At 49.0% G+C, this 22,410-nt stretch overlaps 1 protein-coding gene across 1 annotated transcript in view; it reads left to right on the top strand.

Annotated features, from left to right (window-relative positions):
• The window catches only part of GSG1L (GSG1 like), a 198,152-nt gene that overhangs the window by 151,128 nt on the left and 24,614 nt on the right, over positions 1–22,410 (top strand). Inside the window, exon 4 of the mRNA XM_084800958.1 lies at positions 7,376–7,487. Coding sequence (XP_084657084.1) covers positions 7,376–7,487 — 112 coding nt within the window. The remainder of the gene's footprint in view (positions 1–7,375; positions 7,488–22,410) is intronic.

The raw sequence follows: 22,410 nt of genomic DNA on the forward strand, positions 1-22,410 counted from the left end.
CCCAGCTACCCAGGGCCTGAGGAGGTGCAAGAGTAAAAGTGGAGGCGGGCAGAAGGATGACCCAGAAGCAGAGTCATCATGAAGTGTCGGGTCACTGGCCTCGCTGGGAAGGCTTCTCAATGGTCTAGCTGTAGGAGTCACCCACACTCCTGTAAGCAAGCAGGACTCGGGTGGAAACCATTTCTTATGTCTGTCACGCCCCTCTGTCTGGGCAGCTAGAACTGAACTCTCCTCAGGAAAAGTACACAGCACCATTCAACTCAAATCTTATTCTGGTTCCTTTTCCCCTGTGTCCTTGGGTGGAACATCTGGGTTGCCAGCTGGCCACTGAGTTCTAGAACCCTCTCTCACCTGCTTACCTTCTGTCTTGCTTCTAGGATGGGGCTCGTGCCACCCTGCACCAGACGCACACGCCCCACCCCATCCCACTGCTATTACCTGCTCTGTCCAAGTAGACAGGAGACCAGAAGATCCGTCTCCCATCTGACCCCTGACCCTTTTACATACTCACCCCCAGCTGGCCACTCTGAGACACTAGGCTCAGAGTCTCCTCTATCACTTCTGCTCCGATTTTTTCTCAATTTATGCCAGCTGAGCACCTCTCCCCGCCACTACACCCGAGTGGGAGCCTGTCATGGTCACTTGTGATCTCTGGTTGGCCAATCCAAGGGTCTTTTTCTATCGCACTCATCTCTCATGTGACATCTACTCTCTTCCTGAGTACCCTTTCTCCCAGACCTCAGGCTGCCTCGACTTTCCTTCCATGCCTGCCCCCGCCCCCCACCTTTTGGCTTCCTCGGCTGGTCTCCCCAGTTCTGCTTAGCCCCAGATGCCTCTCCTTCTCTGCTCTCCCAGCCTTTCTGCCATCTCTCCCAGGCTGCCGCCTCATTTCTCCTTCTATGCTGATGATGTGTGCATCTCTTTCCAGCTCTGACAGCTCCCGGCCGCAGACTTGAACACTAATGGCTCACTCGGCGATATCTGTGAAGACAGAAAATAAGCATTTCAAGCAAATACGGTTCCGAAAGATTCCACCAAGCCACACTTCCTCCCTCCCTCTCTTGGGCTTTTCTATCTCAACAAACACATCATTATCTTCCCAATTGCTCAAACCGAGGGCCAGCCTGGAATTTAAGGCAGCCACTCCATCCACGTCCGCCCCACCAGCAAATCCTATTGACACAAACCCTTATCTTTTTCTGTTGCTGAAACAAAATACTCGAGACTAGACATTGATATGGAACAGAAGGTTATTTGGTGCATGATTCTGGAGCTGGAGCTGAGAATATGACACTGGTGTCCACTCTGCATCAGTGTGGGGTCTGGTGGTTCACTGGCACATGGTGGTGGCATCAGGTGTTGGGACAGAGGTCTCCTGAGTCTCTTCTTCCTCTGCCTCATGCCAACATCATCACCATTCAACCCTAATCACTTCAGCAAGCCACACCTCCAAATACCACTAGATCCAGATGTAGGGGTTACATTCCCAACACATGACATGAGAGCTTTGGTGGGACACACATAAACTTTGACTCTCGGTTTCAAACACTTGCCCAGGACTGCCTTCAGATCAGCCCAAACAGCCCGTCTCAGCCTCTTACCTAGACTCCTTTGTTCTCCCTCCCCCGCTTAACCATCCCATTTTACCTCATGACTAGTTAACTGCAGTGTTCTTTAAAGGGTAAGTTGGATTGAACTTGAGGTTCAATGGTGAAGTGCTTTCCTAGCATGCACAGCCAAATAGACCCTAAAATGCAGAGTCCCAGCGTGTCCTTGAGAGGTGTGCAATTTTCATTTCTTGAGCTTTCTTAAAGTGAGGCCCTTCCTGTGTGGGGATAAGTAGAATTCAACCGAGGAATCAATGCTGTTGTTCTACACCTTCAAGGTTCTAAGGTTCTCAGCCTTCCTAATGCTGCGACTCTTTAACACAGCTCCTTGTGTTGTGGTGACCCCCAACCATAGTATTGTTTTGTCGCTACTTCGTAACTGTAACTTTGCTATGGTTATGAATATAAATATCTGATACGCTGTGTATCTGATATGTGGTCTCTATGAAAGGGTTGTGTGACTCCCAATGGAGGCATGGCCCACAGGTTGAGAACCATTCTTCTAAGCCGAGACTTGGAGAAATTGATGACTCCACTGGCTGCTAGGTCTAGCTCTGGCTCATCATTGGGGGATCGTGTATTAGGTACTGTGTGGCCTTGCCTCCTCTGCCCTGGCTAAGGCCTGGTGTGCCAGCTCCTAAAGCTGCCTTGCAGTCTCTCTGGTGAAATATCTCCCCTGACAAACCTTCAGGAGAGAAGGATCTATTTAGGTCATGGTCTTGGAGGGTTTAGGATGCAATCACTTGACTCATGCCCTTGGACAGGGCATCGTGGTGGTGAAAGCCTCTGGTGGAGAAGGCACAGGAAGGGGCCAGGGCCACCAGCTGAGGACCAGATACTGGATATGTAAGCCTTTTGGGGGACATTTCACATCCACTCTGTAACTGTTCTTACTGATGGTTTCCTTCCATTAGAATGTCCATAGAAACTTCTTAGTGCTCACAGCATTGATGTATATTTACTTTTTATTAGTGCCTGTGGATTGGAGTGGTGCAGCCCATGTGTGTTGGGGTCAGAGGACAACTTTAAGGAGTCATTTCTCTCCTTCCCGTGATCATCAGGCATGTGCAGAAAGACTGAGCCACCTTGCTGGCCCCCATGTTATAAGGAGGTGACCATACTCCTGAGAGTCCTGGCAATTCTTAGTGCCTATAGGCAAGGACAAGACAAAGCCTTTGGGGAGACGAGGGGCCGGGGTGAGGTGCAGGGAGCTTCATCCAGGGGGCAGGGCTTCTGAGAGGGCAGCGACATCATAGCAAATGAGCACTGGCCAGGAGCACAAGGGAAAGGCTTGTCCTTCCAGGTCACGGTTTCTACAGTAAAGTGTAATGGTTTTAGCCATGTCGTGTTGACACAACATGATTAGGAGGTGTCCAGATTAGTGGAACAGGACACAGTTGGGGTGAGGCAGTGAGCTCAGTATGTTAGGAGCTGTGTATGTTAGGAGACTTGGTCTACCGTGTGGGCGAGCATCCCTCACCTACAATTCTGGGGACCAGAAATATTAGGAATATTTTTTTAGACCTGAGGTATTTGGGTATGCAAATGAAGTATCTTGGGAGGGACCCAAGGTTAAACAGGAAGTTCATTTTTGCTTTATCTACACCTCAGACACAGCCAGGAGGTATTTTTTAAATATGATGTTCACACCTGTGTTTTGACTGTGGCTTGTCACATGAAGTCAGGGGCAAGCTTGCGGCCTGTCAGTACTGAAGAAGTTTGCAATTTTAGAGCATTTTGAATCTTGGGATTTGTGGTATTCTCAACCTGAATTTTAAAAAATCATTTAGAACCAGTGGAGAAAGAAGGAGCCATTTTGTTGGGGTTCAAAGCAATGAGCTGGTCACTGAGGCGATGAAGTCAGATCCTCCCTCACACCATGCAACAGGCTACACTCTAGATGAGCTAATGCGCTTCCGCAAGTGTGTTGGGAAAATACAGGAGAATATGCTGAGTGGACACAAGGAGCAAACGCCAGAAAAGGCTGACAAATGACTTGGTCAGGTGCAGAAATGTGAGGCAATGGCGATTTTATCCATAACTGTGAAAGCCTTGAAGGACCCGAGATGCGCTCCTACATGTGAATAACGGATCAACTGTGGTCCAGCCAGAACTTGGACATGTCTTCAGAAATAAAAACAAATGGGCATTCCAGTCATGAGAAGACATGGAAGGACAGAAAACTCTTATTTCTTGGGGACAAACTAGTGTGGGAGACACAGTATCTGAGTCCACCACCACCACATATGGAAAATGCCAGACCCTGGAGACAGGAGGCAAATGTGAGGCAGCTTAGGACGCATAGGGAGGGTGGGGTAGGCAAGTGGAGCCAGGAGAGTACTAGGGACTTGAAGCTTTTCCAGATGGCACCATGTGGTGGCCATGCATCACTCCAGGGTTCTCAGACCTGTGGATGTGCTGCACAAACAGGGAGGTATGGCGCTCACTGTGAGCTTTAGCCACCTCGAGCTGCCCAGTGAAGTCCCAAGAGGAGGGCAGAGGAGGGTACACTGCAGCTTTGTGAGCTGAGCCGAAGCCCACCAACATCCTCCTCCGCCTCCAGAAGAACCTGCACACAAACCACACACACAGCATATGCACATACTACATAGTATACATACCATACACACATACATCACACACCACATACATATACCACACACTCCCCACACAGATTAAATACCCACAACACCCCCAAACATACACACATGCTACATAGTACCATACCACAGACCACGCACACACATACATACTGCATAGTACATACACCACACATATACACCACACACACACCACACACATCCCATACACACCACACACCATAGCCCCCTACACACATCATGACACATACACATTAACCATGCACACATAGATACCACACCACACACATATAAATACGTATTATACACATGTACATACTACATAATACACATACAACACACATACATACAACACACACACACACACACACACACACACACACACACACACACCTGAGGAAGGATACAGCCACACATACTCAAAGAAGAACCAGGAAGGGCTAATAAATATGGCGACACCCAGCTCAGTGGTACTAAGGGACAGTAGCATGCAGTGTGGCCATGGGATGGTTAGATTTTTAACACTTTACAGCACTGAGCATTGGTGAGGCCTGCAGGAGCACCGGGAGCACCGTAGGGACTCAGCACCTGCCATTGGTCAGAGACTGACAACCGCTAGCAATCCTCTGTCTCAGAGCCCTGGTGTCCCACTCGGGAGGCTGGGGTGGGCTTCGGCTCAGCTCACAAAGCTGCAGTGTACCCTCCTCTGCCCTCCTCTTGGGACTTCACTGGGCAGCTCGAGGTGGCTGTGGGGCTTGGTAAACGGTCCAAATGGGGCATTTCCTCTCTTTGCCCCTCCCTTCTTTTTAGAGCTGCTAGGCGGTCACCTCCGCACACAGAAGCGTGAGGAACCATCTCCCCTCCTGCCTCTCCGCCCCCCTTTGCTTCACCCGCCCTTACCACCATTTCCTCTCTTATCACCACCTCCTCTCTTGCCTTCTCTTTAGAGACAGGGCAAAGTGCGACAGAGGCAGTGAGCGAGGGTCAGTGGCAGGGGAGGCAGCTTGGGGAGAGGCCTGGTTATAAGACCATGTGGAGGGCTGCAAAGATGGCTGGTAGTAAAGCACCCTGCAGCCTCGATGCTAAGGGGGATCCGGGTGGGGCTCTCTGGCTGGCTAGTCTGGGCAATTGGTGAGCTCCAGGTTAGGACAGCAATAGAGGATACACCCAGTGTTGGCCTGGCCTTCACAATGCACATCCAGGCACATATACGTGTACATAGTTCAACTGTAATGCATGTTGAATACGACATACTCGGAAAAAAAACATTTTAAAAAGAGTATTTGGAAACTGGGTGTGGTGGTGCATCTGTGACCCCAGAACTCGGGAGGATAAAGCTATTAAATTCAAGGCTACCCTGATCTTTATAGCAAGGTTTAGACAAAACAAAACCAACCAACCAACCAAAACAACAACAAAACAATCTACCCCCTCAAAAAAAAACCCCAAAACAAAAAACAAGAAAATCAAACCGCACACAAGAACAAAGCTCAAGAGAGTCTGAATCTGAGCCTGTCCTTGTCAGCTTTTTGTTTTGTTTTTATTTTTGTTTTTATCAACTTGACACAAGCTGGAGTCACCTGGACAGAGGGACCTTGATGGAGAAAATGTTCCATCTCATTTGGCCTATAGGACAGTTGTGGGTTATTTTCTTGATTGATGGTTGATGTGGGTGGGCCTGGCTCACTGTGGGAGGTGCCATCGCTGGGCTGGTGGTCCTGGGTGCTATAAGAAAGCAGGCTGAGCAAGGCATGGGGAGCAAGCCGGGAAGCAGCATTCATCCATTGCTTCTGCGTCAGCTCCTGCCTGCAGGTTCCTGGCCCGACTCCAGCTTTGACTTCCCTCCATGAAGGGTGTTACCTGAGAGCTGTAACTTCCTTTCTTCCTCTCATCATCTTCCTTCTTCCTTACGGCTGACGTCATAGCTTAAGGTTGGCCACACAGGAGGTCTCAGATGGCACGGTCTGCAAGCCTATCCCCAAGAGAAATGCTGTTTTGTATTAATGTTGGAGGCTGTAATGATTTGTGCCTGGTGGGCACTGATACCAAGGACACCCTCCCTATCTTGGGTCTCTCAAGATTCCCTACACTTGCCATGATCCTCATCTTTGGGATGATAGATTAGAGGATCAGAGAAGTCAAGTGTTTAACCCAAAACCACACAGAAAAAGTGTGGTAGAGGGGAGGCCGTCCCCATCTTCCTCCATCTCACGGGTCTACAACTGGAGAGTTACCCCTGTGTCAACACTGCAGGTGCTCAGGGCTAAACAGTCCACATAAACATTTACTCCAGCTACGTTTGGCTTTTGTGTCACTGTGACAACAACACCCAGCAGAGGCCGCCTAAGGGGAGAGGATTGATTTTGGCTCATGATTTTAATCCACCACAGTTGGGGAGGCGTGCTGTGCAGCCCATTCACGACAGCAGGTGCGTGGCTGCGCCTGCTCACATCGTGGTGGACCAAGAGGCAGAGAGCACGGAAGGCTGAGGGGCAGGGGTAACAGATCTTCCCGGGGACCTACCACCTCCAACTGGGACCCACTTCCTACAGCATCCATAGTTTCCACCAAAGCACCACCAGCTGCCGCCGGAACAAAGGCCCAAAACATGAACCACTGGGGACATTCCAGATTCAAGCCACACGCCGTCCCACACTTCTCAAAATACTGGTTGTGTTAAAAAGAAATCTGTGAAGTTGATTTTATGACCCTCTACAGAGAGCTTTGGGAATTACCCTGGAGGCCACCGGTGCCATGTGCTTCTTCTAGCACGGGTGTCAGCACATAGGACTTGCAGGCTAAACCCAGCCCTCTGCCTGTCTGTTAAGAAAAGCTTTTATTGGAGAAACTCATTATTAAACATATCTCCCACGGCCAGTTGGGTGAGTTAGTTTTAACAGAGACCACATGGCCCCCAGACTCACATGTTTGCTTTTTTTGGTCCCTTTCAGGAATCAGTTTAGAACACACACCTGTTTCCTTTGCTTAAATGTCCCCAGGGCTAGTCTGGATCCTATGGACCACCCAATACCTTCCAGCCTCTGTTCCCAATGACATCTCTTCCATACTGTTTCCCAATACTAATGGGCCAGTCGGCAAGTGCCTTGGGGGTCCTGGAGATGGGGACAAGGGTCTCACCTGGATCCTGACGCCTGCTCTGCTCCACAGGTCTCCTGGGAATGGTTGCACACATGATGTACACGCAGGTGTTCCAGGTCACCGTGAGCCTTGGTCCTGAAGACTGGAGACCTCATTCTTGGGACTATGGGTGGTCCTTCTGGTAAGTGGCCTTTGACCTTCAGGTACTGGAATCTGAGTCATGCTGGGTACACAAGGGAGCACATCAGGATCCCTTGGCTTGTGGGTGGCAGAGACCCAAGAACAAGGGTGTTTATTCATTGTTTTAACTCGGGAGGTTATGTATGGAAGGCGGTGTATGGGACAGGTCGGGGGAGGGGCACACACACAACCATCTGGGATTCTGGGTTGTGACAAAATCCCCTGTCCCATCAGTTGAAGCGAAGACTTGGGGGCTCAGTGCAGTGAGCAACTTCCCCCAAGGCCAGCATGTCCTTCGCATTCAGAGATGCGGCCTCTCTTTCTCTACCGTGGGCTGAGGTCCCAAACTTCCTTCTGATGGACACAGGTCCTTTTCTTTATCCAAATGGTCGCGGCAGCTGGGGAATGGCTTGAGAGTAGTGTTTCAGCTCAAGCTGGCCAGCCTCTGGAACTAGGACCCAGCCCCAAGGTGTCCAGTGGCAACCAGGTGGGATGCATGCTGGGTGAGCCCCAGCAGTGTCTGCTTCAGGCACGGCTGGATCCAGGAGATCTGATGATTTCTTCAAGGACCCAATCTTTCTCCCCTTCTTCCTCAGTCTCTCATAGCTTCTGTCTCAAGCAAGCGCTGCTGAACCAGCACCTTACAAATGTACTGCAACCAACAAGGGTCAAGGGTCAGGGGGTAGAGGCTGGGGAGTGGGGGTGGGGTGGTTGTTCCTTTCTTGACCTTGCTGGCAAAAACTCTCATTGACTTAGCATAAGTCATGTGACCATCCTTGAGCCAATGGTCCAGAGCATCCTTTCTGCAGGAAGAGGAGAGGTCTACAAGGATGCTGGCAATAATGGTGGAGTGAGCTGTTACCAGACAAGAGAGTGCTTAACCACAGTGTCACTGGCCTGGCTGTCTAGGCCTCGCCCTGGTGCCTGGAGATCCATGTCCGCATGTTGCTGAGTACTGTGGCTCTGGGCAGCTGTTCTCCATGATGCTGGTGACTCAGGTCCCATGAGTTCCAATAGGGCTCTGGGTCAGTACTCGGGGAACTCAAGAAGGCTGACTGAGGAACGCAGTCCTGGTGGCAGAAGGGAGCTGAGTCCCAGTGGTCTGATGGTCAGCTGTGATGAGTGACAGGCACTCTAGGCATGCTGTCCCATACTAGAGTGCTCCACAGACGTCTTAGACCACTATTACCAACAGTGACCTCCTGCTGCCTATGTGGGAGCCAAGGCTCAGCAAGGATAGAACACGTGCCCTGAGCCACTCAGCAACCCCTGCTTCCCACTATAGCACCGGGCTCCCAAGCTGGGCCTGCTGGTGTTGACCATGGGCTGTGCGCTTTTCTTGGGGCTGGCTCCTTTGCCTCCCACACAGCACCAGATTCCACAGGACTTACTCAGGCTGCCGACCACGAGGCCCAGATTAGCGCTGACATATCCCTCCTCGTCACAGAGGCCTGCAGGACAGATGGCTTCATTTCTCTCTTCTTGTCTGTGGGTCCCCACCAAGACCAAAGGAGGTCATCTCTTTTGCTTAATATATATGAGACCATTTGTCACAATTCTGGCCTGAGCCTCCATGGCTCACTCCAGGTAGGTGTAAGAGACCAGCTTTGAGGGAGAAGTTCCAGCCTCCAGCTTCAGGCCCAGTAGGGAGAATGAGACTGAAGATTCTGGAGGACAGTTATGCTGCAGTTGAATATCCCCATGGTTAGGTGTGTGGTGTACCCCCGTCTTAATGCATTTGGAGCAACCCAGCAGGCACCTGTGGCAGTGCTGGGGGTGGCAGACAGTGGGACCTTAGGATTGGGTCAGTTTCAAAGCTGACCCTGACTCTTGCCAGCTGTGGATGCTCGTGAAATCCCTTAGCCCTGTGTGTCTCAGCATTGTCAGCTGTAAAACAGAGACTGCCATTTCTGCCCCCATGGGGCTGTGGAGTGGCAGCCCATTCATTCTCTGTTGGTGGGTAGCACATTACCCAGTGTCTATTGCATTCAAGGAAAACTGCATTGCCTCATATAGTTCTGTAGGTGACCTAGGCTCAGCAGGGTGGTCCTAGCTTGGAGACTTCCATGACAAATTGGTTTACATCTGGGGATGGGGGGGGGAGGGTGACTAAAGTGACCTTGGAGATAGCTCAGCACAGTGCTGGCTAGCAGTAGTTGGTGGCCAGAGCAGCTTCTTATTCCTGATGGCTGCTGGTCCCTAAGGATAGTGAGCCATGTTCAAGCATTTCAGGAGACCCATGTGGAAGCTGCAGGCTTGGTGTGTGTGAGATCTTATGTCGCTCTGCTGCCACTCTGTGGGTCAAGGGCACGTGCAGGAGCTATGACCCTTGATAGCAGCTCGGCTGTGCCTTGGGGTCACCCAGGCTGATGTAGTCACTCAGGCTTGACAGGCTTGGTGGAGTGTGACAGGCCAGCCTCTAGTACTCGTACAGGGTAGATGTTCTGTCAACAACAGTGCTCATGAAGGGTACCTCAGCCACCGACACCCAATGCCACATGACCCAGATGTCCAACTGCCCATATGGGGGGGGGGCACTCCAGGATGCTGTTCTGGTCAGCTGCCTCAGCTCTCCTCAGCCTATCCAGAACATGCCAGGCAAGGCTATGGTGAGCATTCAGCTGTGAGTAAGGACTGGGTAGAGTAAGAATTGAGTGAACTAACAGCTCCAGACAGGACTTTGTGAGCGACCTTCTCAGCCTGCCTTTGCCTCCCATGGAGCCAATGGCTCCAATTCTGGGATCAGACAGTTAGAGTGTGGAGCGTGTGTCCCACAGTTAGTCTCAGAGGCTACCTGCTGCCTGAAGCACCAGTCGGCCTGTGGAGGGTTTTCTGGGCCTGAACCTCCACTGGTAGTTTTCTTATATCTGAAGAGCTTGGACTGTTAAGTGTGCGGGCTTCCGGCTTGTGGCTTGTTGAAAGACCTGCCAGGCCTGTGCCTAGCCAGCTGTGTTGGGCAATAGCACAGCTCAGGGAGGAAAACGTGTAACTCTGCCTTTCAGCTCTCCCCAGTTTCCCCGGTAGGTCACTGCCTCCTCACTTGCCTGGTCCTTATGGGAAGGCCAAAAAGAGTACAGATGTAGACCCGAACAAACATATTTTTCCTGTTTTTCTCTTGATCAAAATGCAGCGGGAAGAGGGCTTTCCCCCACTTAGCACACGCAGTGAATGCCATCCCAGGCAGTCTTTCTTCAGACTGCAAACTAGAACAGCCAGCCCTAGGGGCACCTCCCTGGAATCCTAGCATTTGGGAGGCGCTGCCAGGAGGGTCAGGAATTTGAGGTCAGTCTAGGCTACATATGAGATCCTGCCTCAACACACACACACACACACACACACACACACACACACACACACACACACACACACACCTCTAAAAGGCTCAGAGAGATTAGATACTTCAGCCGAGGCTACACAGGAGAAGAGTGAGCTGGGTCCTGGCCTGGAGGTGACCCTCTACACTGAGCCCTTTGTCCTGTGGATAAGGGAGCCTCACCGCTGTCCTATCTTCCTTCCTTTCCATCTTCCCAATCCGATGGGATCAGGAACCTATGTGCTGCTTCCTTGCTGAGGGCTACCAGATTCCCTTTCTGCAGGCTGGTCCCAAAGCAGGTACCTCTGCTGCGATGCTCTAGGACTGCCTGAGGGTCCCAAGACCACTGTGGAGATTTTGCTGGGCTGGCTGGTGTTCTGCCCAGAGGCTGTGTGGTGAGCTGAAACCCTAGCCTTCTTTTCTTTGAGATCAGGACATCAAAAGGGCTGTGACCCACAGGTGTCCTGGTGGCCATTCCTTGGAGGGCCTTAGAGCCTGCAGCCATTTTGCTCTCAATTCTCTTGGGCTCAGAGGGTGGCATGGGGCAGGCATTTGTGCCCTGTCCCTAACAGTGGACCTGTGCCGTCAGTCTGCAGGTGACTGTGGAGACCTTCCCCAATGCTCTGTTATCTCCCCTCTGTGCAGAGCCTCAGCGGTAGACCTGTGCCTTCCAAATCCATTCTCCAGCATGCCTTTGTGACTCCCAGGGGAGAGAGGAGGTGGACAGCCACGCTCTCCTGTCACACCACCCTCTGTCTTGTCCCCAAGTGTCCACTGCGCTCTTAGCTATGAAATCAGGCCAGCCACCCCCACACTTCCCTGCACCAGCTCAGCACTGTGAACTGCAGACACCAGAAATTTCCAGCTCTAAAGGCTCCAAGCTGTGCCCTGTGCAGGCAGCTGGGGGTCCGAAGGAGAGGGACAGAAAGCTAAGAGTTGACAGGGTGTAGCCTTAGCCCCACCCCACCCCAGCACACTAGGGCTTAGGAGGGACAGCTTGTTCTTATCTGCTTTTAATCTGCCTTCATTTCCTCAGTGTTAACTCATTTGCTTATTCATCCCTCGATTATTTATTGAGTACCTGGTGTGTGCCCAGCAGTGTTCTAGGTGACATGGCATAGCTGTGAACCAGGGAAGCAGTTGGGGGTGTGTGTGGAAGGGGGGAAGGGGGTGACCACAAACAAAGCAGGGCTTCTACTTCTAGGAAGTCAGGGTGGACATGCCTTCCATTGCTCCTCCTCTGCATAGCTATGACCTTGGATGGGACATAGTAAACAGACCTGGGAGATTCTGGAAAGTGGCAAGAAGCCAGGAGCCTGGACAGAGGAGGAGCAACTCCCAGGGTTGGAGCTGATGGAATGGACGACAGACAGAATGGCAGCCGGGGATCAGGAAAGGTCGCAGTCGTGGCCACTTCTCCTGTGACTGTGACAAACCGGCAAAAAGAACTCAAGAGAAGAAGGGCTTATTTCACAGCTTGGAGGCACAGCCCATCTTGGGAGGTCGAGGCAGCAGGAGCTGGAAGCAGGGGGCCACATCACACCCACAGTCGGAAAGAGGAGAGGATGAATGCTCGCTCAGATCACTCTCCCCTGCCCGTGCTGTCCAGGACTCAGGCCTAGGCATGGGACCACCACTTCAAGGCTGGGTCTTCCACCTCCAGTGACTTAACCAATATAGCTCCTCACAGGGGCATCCGGGACTGGACAAGGCCTCATGGATGGCCCTAGATACCTGTTTCCTAGGAGATTCCAAGTCCTGTCCCATTGACAACTAACACACTCTCACCATCTAGCTGCTAAAGGGAACTAAAACTTTAATTCTCCTGCTTCAGGAGATCCCTGTGGTTCCCCATCCTGGGCAGTACAGATGGAGCTGGGATGTTACCATGGCAGACCTGACTGAGGACCCCGCTTCCCCTCCTACTGGGTGGTTCCAGAATAGGGAGCCCCACTCCCCGGTTGGTAGCAAGCTCTCCCACTCAGTGAAGTGAAGATGCTGTGGGAGCATGGCCTGGGGACTCCCCCAGACATAACAAATGCCCCTCGGAGGCACCAGTGGGGAGCCAGGGATTTTGCCGGGTTACCCAACGGTGATGAGAAAGACCATCTTCCTCATGGAGTCACCGAGGGCGATGAGGAACAAGGTGACACACTCCTGCTCATCTCTGCCAGGATGTGTTAGTAAGAAGCCAGAGGGCTGGCCTCTGCCCAGCAGAAGTCAGGAACCATTACCACTTTGAATGACAGTGGTACCTAGTGGGAAACTTGGATTATTATGCCTATTTGCTAGTTACCAGGTGGGGTCTCTCATCTTCCATGCCAGAATGTGGTCAAGGGAAGCCAGCCGAAGCAGAAGAATTAAACAGGACCCAGGATCTCAGCAGAAAGGCCCCAAATGAGACAGACAAGATGACTCATCCCTATAATTCCAGAATTTGGGGAGGCAGAGGCAGAAGGATTAGTGCGAGTTTAAAGCTAGCCTGAGCTACATGGTGCATACAGGTCAGCCAGGACTGCCGGTTAAGGCTGTCTCAAGCAAACGCACAGACACTCAGACACCCAGGAACTGCTTATAGACCTTCTCATCCAACAGCAGCTGGGGGCATATTGTTAAAGTTAACATGCCAAGACAGGCTACATCCTGGACCATTACCAGATTCCAAGTGTTAAAAAAATAATAGAAAGAAAAGGAAACCATATCAAGCGTGTCATCTAGCTACAATAAAATCAAACGAAGATGGAGGAAAAATCAGGAAACACTTATAAACTAAAGAATACACTTCTCAACAGTCCATGCGCCACAGGAGGGGCCTCAAGAAAAACCTTAAAGAACACTGAAATGAGCAAAAAGTACATCTCAAAAACCTGTAAAGCTAAAGTAGCACCGGGAGGGAAAAGCTATTCCTTATCAGAGAGAAAGAGTGGGACTGGAGGGGTAGCTCAGAGGCTAAGTGTGCTTGCTGCTCAGTCATGAGGACCAGAGTTCAGATCCCTCCTACATATATAACCCCAGCTCTGAGTGGAGTAGAGACAGTAAGATCTCTGGGCTTCCAATCTAGCCATAAAAGCATGAGGCACATGTTCAGGGAGAGACCCTGCCTCAAAGAGTGAGAGAGGGAGATACTTAATGTTTTCTTTTCACTGTGTACACACTCAGGTGCATGAGCCCTGGCACACATGTGCACGTGCAGTGCATGCACACTGACACGTGTACACATGTGAGTGGCCAAATAAATGAATCTTTTTGAAAAGATGGAAAATGTTTTTAACCAGTAATGAAAGCTTTTCACTCCAAGATTGTAGGGTGAAAAATGGAGCAAAATAACTCTAAAAACAAATGAAAGAAAGATAAGAGCAGAAATCAGCAAAATTGAAAATGAACAAGAGCGACAAAAAAGTAGAGAAAGATCAATGAAGCGAAAAATCTGCTTTTTAGAAAATATGACAAATAAAACCGACAGACCTTTAGCATTTTCAAAACTAAAATGAAATACAGCCACAACAGACCCTGAGGACATGAAAAGCATAGTAAGGGCACATTACAAATGTCTCAGGACACATGAACGTGACAATTGGATGGAACAAAGCAGTTCTTCTAAAAGCACAGACCGGTACTCCTCACCCAGCAGGAAAAAAAGTCATTTGGACATCCCAGTAACTACTAAGGAAATTGAAATAATAGTTTTTAAATGTTCAAAAAGAAATCTCCAAGCCCACATGATCTTACTAGGACACCTTGCCAAATATTTAAATAAAAATTAATACCTATTATATGCCAGATAATAGAAGATGAGAGAACATTTAGCAATTTATTTCATGAGGTTAGTGTTATTCTGATATTAAAACCAGACAAAGACAAATAGTTATCTTGAATATAGCTTCAAAAATTCTCCACGAAAGACTAGGAAACTGGAATCTGGAATGTGTGAGAGAAAGTGTATGCCATGCTAAGGAAAGTTCCCCAGTGATGAAGAATTTGAAACTCACTCAGTATCATCTTCCACACTAGCAGCCAAAAGAAGGAACATCACATGATTATATCAACTGATACAGAAAAATTACCTGAGTGAGTTCATGCTCTTAGAAAATCTCCAAGAAGCCAGGCGTGGTGGCACATGTCTTTAATCCCAGCACTCGGGAGGCAGAGGCAGGTGGATCACTGTGAGTTCAAGGACAGCCTGCTCTACAAAGGGAGTCCAGGATAGCCAAGGCTACACAGATAAACCCTGTCTTGAAAAAAAAAACCTCCAAGAAAATAAAAATGAATAAGGAATTCCGACTCGGGAACAAAAAGACTGATCAGCACCTGTAGACAGCATGGAAATGATGTTGAGGTATTTTCTCTGCAATGTTGAGAAGACCACTGTTACTCAGATGCAAGTCCTGGATAGCACAACTGGGTATAAAAGCAACAAAAGCCACAAAGATGAGAAAGGAGGAAACAAACTATACCTATGTACAGAAAATAATTTTCTGTGCAAAAATAGCCAAAGAACCTACCAAAAGCCTCTCAGTCTGGACCAGTGAGTTCAGCACAGCCTTAGGCCATAAAGAGAAAACACAGAGTTGTTATTATTTCTATAAGCTTATAAGGAAAATTTGGACAAAAAGTAAAAACAATGATATTTCTACTACAAAGAAAATTAAATGTATAGGCTTTAGACCAACAAGACATTTCTAGAGTTCATATGCTAAACACTGAAAAAATCAAAGAAAAAGAAATCACTGATCTTAATAGTAGATCATGGATCAAAACAATCATCATGAGGTCCATAGAAATTCTCAAAGTGGAATACAAGTTTAATATGGTTCTTACCAAAATTTCAATTAAGACTTGTTGTAGTGAAAAGTTTAGAAGGTGAATTCTCTTAAAATCATAGAAATATTATGCAAATATGTTTTTTAATCCCAGGTGTGGGCATACAGGGCTGCTCCAAAACAGCTGACTATGATTTGCCTCATGCTCTAGCAGAGGTGCGGCATTGCCAACTGCCGGTAGTTTCTGCAATTGTGTGACACCTGGAATTCTGGGGACTTTTCAGAGGGTATATAAATGCTAAGGCCCTGAGAGGGTGGGTTGTTTGTTGGTTGCTGTTGGTTGCAGTCTGTTAAGTAGTTATGTGCAAGAAGAAGCAAGAAGAAGAAAGTGAAAATCAAATTTGCCCCAAGGAGCTCGATGCCTCTAATCAGCAGGAGGTTGTAAAATTGTGAACTTTTAAACACCATTCTAGTTCCCAAATAATGACATGGAAACCTTTATATGCATTAACAATAGCTTTAGGCACTATAGCTGGGCAGATTCTCAGCTGTTCTAACCCGGCTATGCTGGCCTGACCTACTTCCCAGGAATGTACCACATTACCTGCCATCTTAATAGTCTCACCCTGGCTGCTCCTGCTCCATCTGTGTCCCCATGGCAACTCCATCATGACGACCCTCTTCTTTCTCTCTCTCCACCTGGGACGTCATCACTAGGACTGGAAGTCCTGCCTAAACTCTCCTGCCCAGCTACAGGCTGATCAGCTTCTTTATTAACCAATCATAGGTGGTGGATAACAATTTTTACATAACATTGAGACCAGAGATGCTTCTTAGAAATGACAGTGCCCATGTCTGACTGCAACCAGATCTCTGGGCCCAGAAACCAGCATCTGAATACACAGTGCACAAGAGCATCCCAACAGGAAGCAGTCTATAGATAATATCTCCCCCTTTCCTCTCTATCTTTTTTTCTTTCCTATCTAGTGTTAAGGGGTTGAACTGGTAGAAGAAAAGGGGTGGAAAAGAATGGAAGAAAGAAGAACCCACAAAGTAACAAAATGCCAGCTACAACTTATACATATAGACAGAATATCTTCAAATGCAGATGGGAATCCAAAAGAGGCCAAATAGCTAAAAATAATTTTTCAAGAAGGAGAAAGAAGGGTGACTCAGTCTACTCAATTTCAAGACCTAGTACAGCTACAGTAACACAGACTGACATTAGTGTGGGGGTGGTGGGTAGACACATCCATCAATGGGACAGAACGAAGGGACCCAAGGGCATCTCAAACAAATGTCCGTCTAATTTTTGACAAAGGAACTAATCAGTTCACGGAGTGAAGATAAACTTTTCCACAAACAGTGCTGGAGCTATTGGATACTCATAACAGAAAAACAGCCTTCATCTAAGTTCTCCATTAAAACAGATCACAGAAGTAAGCTTAAGATGTGACATTAAAAAAGTTTTAGAAAAACATAGGAGGAAAACCTTTGGGAATGAAGGCTCAGCAAATGTTTTTAGATTTCACATCAAAAGCATAAAAGAAAAAAAAATCAATCAGATTTCATCAACATTGATCACCTTTGTTCTGTGAATCACCTGGTAAGAGGCTGGAAAGACATGCTATGACTATAAAGAATGTCTTTAAACCACACATCTGACAAAGGGCTAACAGCTGACGTGGTGTGTTTGGAGGCTGATGTGTACAGCCTTGCTAGAGGCTACACCCTTGTGGGCAGGCTCTGAGGTTCTGTAGCCTCATCCTGCTTCCAGGGCCTCTCTCTGCTTTGTGCTTATGGTTGAGGATATGCGCTCTTGGCGTCCTGCTCCTGGCGCTAGGCCTGCTGCTTGCTGCCATGCCTTTATCCTGCTGTGATGGAGCCGTAAGCCAAAATAAACTCTCTCTTCCTTACATTGCCTTTGGTCATGGCGATCTGTCACAGCGACAGAAAAGCAACTAACCCACCTACTGCATATAAAGAACTGAACCCTGAAAATGAAGAGGATGGCAAGAACAACAAAACCTCCCCATTAAAAAGTGAGCTGTTAAGAAGGTATACAGATCGCAAGCAGGCAAATAAAAAGTTCAACACCTTTAACCATTAGGAAAAGCACATGGAAGCCACAGTGAGCTAGAACATTGTGTCTCTTAGACCAGCTAAAATAACAGATACTGAGCCAATCAATTGCTGGTGGGGTGTGGAGACACACATCCAAGCAAGACAAAGAAGAAAACTATTGATGGATGCAACTTGAGTTCTCCCAAGAGAACTGCTAAGTGAAAAAAGCCAGTCTAGACGGGCAAGCCGTATGATTCCACCTATATCAACTTCTGGAAATTTCAAGATTCTAGAAATGAAGAGCAGATTAGTGGTTACCAAGGACCAGAGGCGGTCAGGGAGAAAGTGCTCTAAAATGGCAGCAGAAGGGCTCTACTGTGCTCCGTAGGTTGATTGTGACTAGTGAGTACCTTGGTCCTGATACTGTACCCCCAGTTGCACTCATTTTGTATTGTGTTGTAATTGACAGAGGCTGGCTAAAGATGATACAACTCCTTCCATCTCGCCATGTGTATTATAGGTTCATTTGAACTTCAAAATTGTAATTAATTTAAACTCAAAGTATGATTAAAGAAGGAAAAAGTTCCAAGAAAAATATAGGGTGTGATGAGGACCGAGGTTTTAATTAGAGACAGTGAGTGGGGTCCGAGGAGGTGATACTGGAGGTGAGACATAAACAGCTGGGCTGGAAGCCTGGGGAAAGCTTGGACAGTAGAGTCTCAGGTCCCTGGGTGGAAGGACTAGGGTGGGACAGGAGGCTGGATGGTGGCTGGAGTGTGTGATGCTAAACTCGGCCAGGGCAAGGCTTCTTTTGAATGAGTGTCCTGCATGAACAACAGCTGGAGTGTGGACATGACCTACAGGTCAGCCTCCTTCTGTCTGCTTCACTCCATCCGTATAGTCTTAGCTCCATCCTTACACACTAGACTCTGCCTTTACACACTAGGCTCCATCCACAAAGCCTTGGCTCCATCCTTATACCCTAGGCTCCATCCTTACACCCTAGGCTCCATCCTTACACCCTAGGTTCCATCCTTACACCCTACGCTCCATCCTTACACCCTACGCTCCATCCTTACACCCTACGCTCCATCCTTACACCCTACACTCCATCCTTATACCCTACACTCCATCCTTACACCCTACACTCCATCCTTACACCCTAGGCTCCATCCTTACACCCTAGGCTCCATCCTTACACCCTAGGCTCCATCCTTACACCCTAGGTTCCATCCTTACACCCTACACTCCATCCTTACACCCTACACTCCATCCTTACACCCTACACTCCATCCTTACACCCTACACTCCATCCTTACACCCTACACTCCATCCTTACACCCTACACTCCATCCTTACACCCTACACTCCACCCTTACACCCTACACTCCATTCTTACACCCTAGGCTCCATCCTTACACACTACACTCCAGCCTTACACCCTACACTCCATCCTTACACCCTACACTCCATCCTTACACCCTACGCTCCATCCTTACACCCTACACTCCATCCTTACACCCTACACTCCATCCTTATACCCTACACTCCATCCTTACACCCTAGGTTCCATCCTTACACCCTAGGCTCCATCCTTACACCCTAGGCTCCATCCTTACACCCTAGGCTCCATCCTTACACCCTAGGTTCCATCCTTACACCCTACACTCCATCCTTACACCCTACACTCCATCCTTACACCCTACACTCCATCCTTACACCCTACGCTCCATCCTTACACCCTACACTCCATCCTTATACCCTACACTCCATCCTTACACCCTAGGTTCCATCCTTACACCCTAGGCTCCATCCTTACACCCTAGGCTCCATCCTTACACCCTAGGCTCCATCCTTACACCCTAGGTTCCATCCTTACACCCTACACTCCATCCTTACACCCTACACTCCATCCTTACACCCTACACTCCATCCTTACACCCTACACTCCATCCTTACACCCTACACTCCATCCTTACACCCTACACTCCATCCTTACACCCTACACTCCACCCTTACACCCTACACTCCATCCTTACACCCTACACTCCATTCTTACACCCTACACTCCATCCTTACACCCTACACTCCATCCTTACACCCTACACTCCATCCTTACACCCTACACTCCATCCTTACACCCTACACTCCATCCTTACACCCTACACTCCATCCTTACACCCTACACTCCATCCTTACACCCTACACTCCATCCTTACACCCTAGGCTCCATCCTTACACACTACACTCCAGCCTTACACCCTACACTCCATCCTTACACCCTACACTCCATCCTTACACCCTACACTCCATCCTTACACCCTACACTTCATCCTTACACCCTACACTCCATCCTTACACCCTACACTCCATCCTTACACCTTACACTCCATCCTTACACCCTACACTCCATCCTTACACCCTACACTCCATCCTTACACCTTACACTCCATCCTTACACCCTACACTCCATCCTTACACCCTACACTCCACCCTTACACCCTAGGCTCCACCCTTGCCCCCTAGGCTCCACCCTTGCCCCCTAGGCTCCACCCCTTACACCCTAGGCTCCACCCTTGCCCCCTAGGCTCCACCCCTTACGCCCTAGGCTCCACCCTTAGATCCTAGGCTCCACCCCTACAGCTTTGGGTCTTCCCTGTCCTCATTAAGCTTCAATTGCTGTGATAAAATACTATGACCAAGAGCAATTTGGGAGGAAAGAGTTTATTTCACCTTACACTTCCAGGAAAGGATTTATCACTAAGAGAAGTCAGGACAGGAACTCAAACAGAGCTGGAACTGGAGGCAGAAGCTAAAGAAGAAGCCATGGTGGAGTGTTGCTTCCTGGCTCGCTCCTCGGGGATTATTCAGCCTTCTTTTTTATACCATCCACAACCACCTTAACTTCTGTCAAGCTGACACTAAACTAGACAAGACTGTCCCTAGGGCCTGGGCTCCATCCCTTCAGCCTTTTCACTTTGCTCAGATCTCTGCCTGCACACTTCTTTATCTTCTGCCTGGGACCATCCAGGGTGGGAATAAAGGCTTAGTTAAAGCTAACATTTCTGGCCATAAGGAACAAAAATTGACCTGAAAACTAAACTAACTTATGAGAAGGAAGGTGTTTACACAGATAAACAAATAAGGTCTTCTGTTGCCAGTGGCAGAAAACCAATGCGAAATGGCTGATGGGAAAAAAAATCCAAAGAAAAGCATCTGTGTTCCTCTGAGTGAGAGCAGCAAGGAGAATGGCATCAGCTCTTTGATGCCTCTGCTTTCTCTTGGGCCAGTTTAAGCCTCAGGTTGGGTGGTGTCAAGATGGTCCCCAGCCGTTCCTGGCAGCCAGCTCACCTGCTCAGCAGCCCAGGAGAGATACGGGCTCTGCTTCTCCACGGTTCCAGCCAAAGTTCTGAGGTGGTGTCAGAGCCACCCAGACTATGTGGCCCAAGAGGATGCAAGTACTGTTGTCAGAAACAGGGATGGATGCTGGGCAGGCAAACCAACACATTCCAAAAATTCTCCGAACAAGCCTGCTTCTTCATCCTCCACCTCAGGTTGTGCGTTTCCATCATGAGACATCCCCGGCTAAGCTGGCGTTTCAGCTCCATTGCTCAGGAGAGAGCACTTGATTGGATTAGCTTTGGTCCTGGTCCTGGTCCAGCCGTCTACAATCTCTACCCTACCCCCACCTCAGGTGTGTGGGGGAGGGGCACAGGTGTGCTCATCACATTAAACACTTTAATGGGCACACAAGTCCTTGGAGAGGTTGACACCTTAAAAATGTCTATTATAGACACTCCAGGCTTCTAGAAGATCTAAATTAGCTCCAAAAGATGTGAGGAACCTAATTAGTGGGTTAGGTATAGACGGAAAGAGATGATTATTGAAGATCCTTTTGAGAAAGGCCGAATACACAGACTTTTCCCTTGCTTTCCTTCTGGGGTTCACTAGGGCTGCCCTGATAACAGGGGACTAGGGGGTGATGGTATTCAAAGCCCTACAGGTAGGCTGTAGCAGGTGGAAGCCTGGAGCTCTCTGGTACTATAGTGCTGGGAGAACAGAAATGAGCCCATGAAACGAGATCAGAAGAGATCAGCAGCTTGTATGGAAATCAGACCCGTGGGACCAGAGCCAGGTAGGCTCCCTGCTCCTGGCACTAAACATGAGTATACAATCCAGATTAGAGGAATCAGGCAGGAGGCCATTTCTAGAACTGAATCTGGCTTTGGGTGAGTTCAGCGCACTCATTAGGTAGGGCAGCCAAACAGTCCAAATACAGGAGGGAAGATGCAGAGAAGACAGCCAAGCAGGACATCGGAACCTCATCTCCCAGAGGGAGGACTTGTAGACTGAATCATAAAGAAGTGGGCATAAGAATGCCTGTCCCAAGCAGTGACAGTGAGCCTTTCCCGGGTATCTCCACCTGTCACCCACTACTCTGGTGTATTTCAAGGATCACTTGCTTTAATTCCTACAACCGTGCTGTCCACAAGACTGGGCGTGAGAAGTGCGTGGCACAGAGGTCAAGTGTATTTTCCAGGGGTACATGAGAGCAAAGATAACTTTAACCTTCATGCTAAACATGCCTGCCTCCTTCTCCAGTATCTCCAGGCATCCCCACTCCAGCATCCCTGCCTCCCACAGTGTGCCCATGTACTCTGCTACCTCATGTCTTCATAGCTCTGCATGTACTGTCCGCCTCCTAGGTTGTTCTCTGATCAGGACTTCTTCCTCTTTCCAGGACCAGCATGGCCATCACTGGATCCTGGATAATTGTCCCTGACTCT

Source organism: Acomys minous, assembly GCF_964271855.1.
Source record: "Acomys minous genome assembly, chromosome: 2".
NCBI classification, from domain to species: domain Eukaryota; kingdom Metazoa; phylum Chordata; class Mammalia; order Rodentia; family Muridae; genus Acomys; species Acomys minous.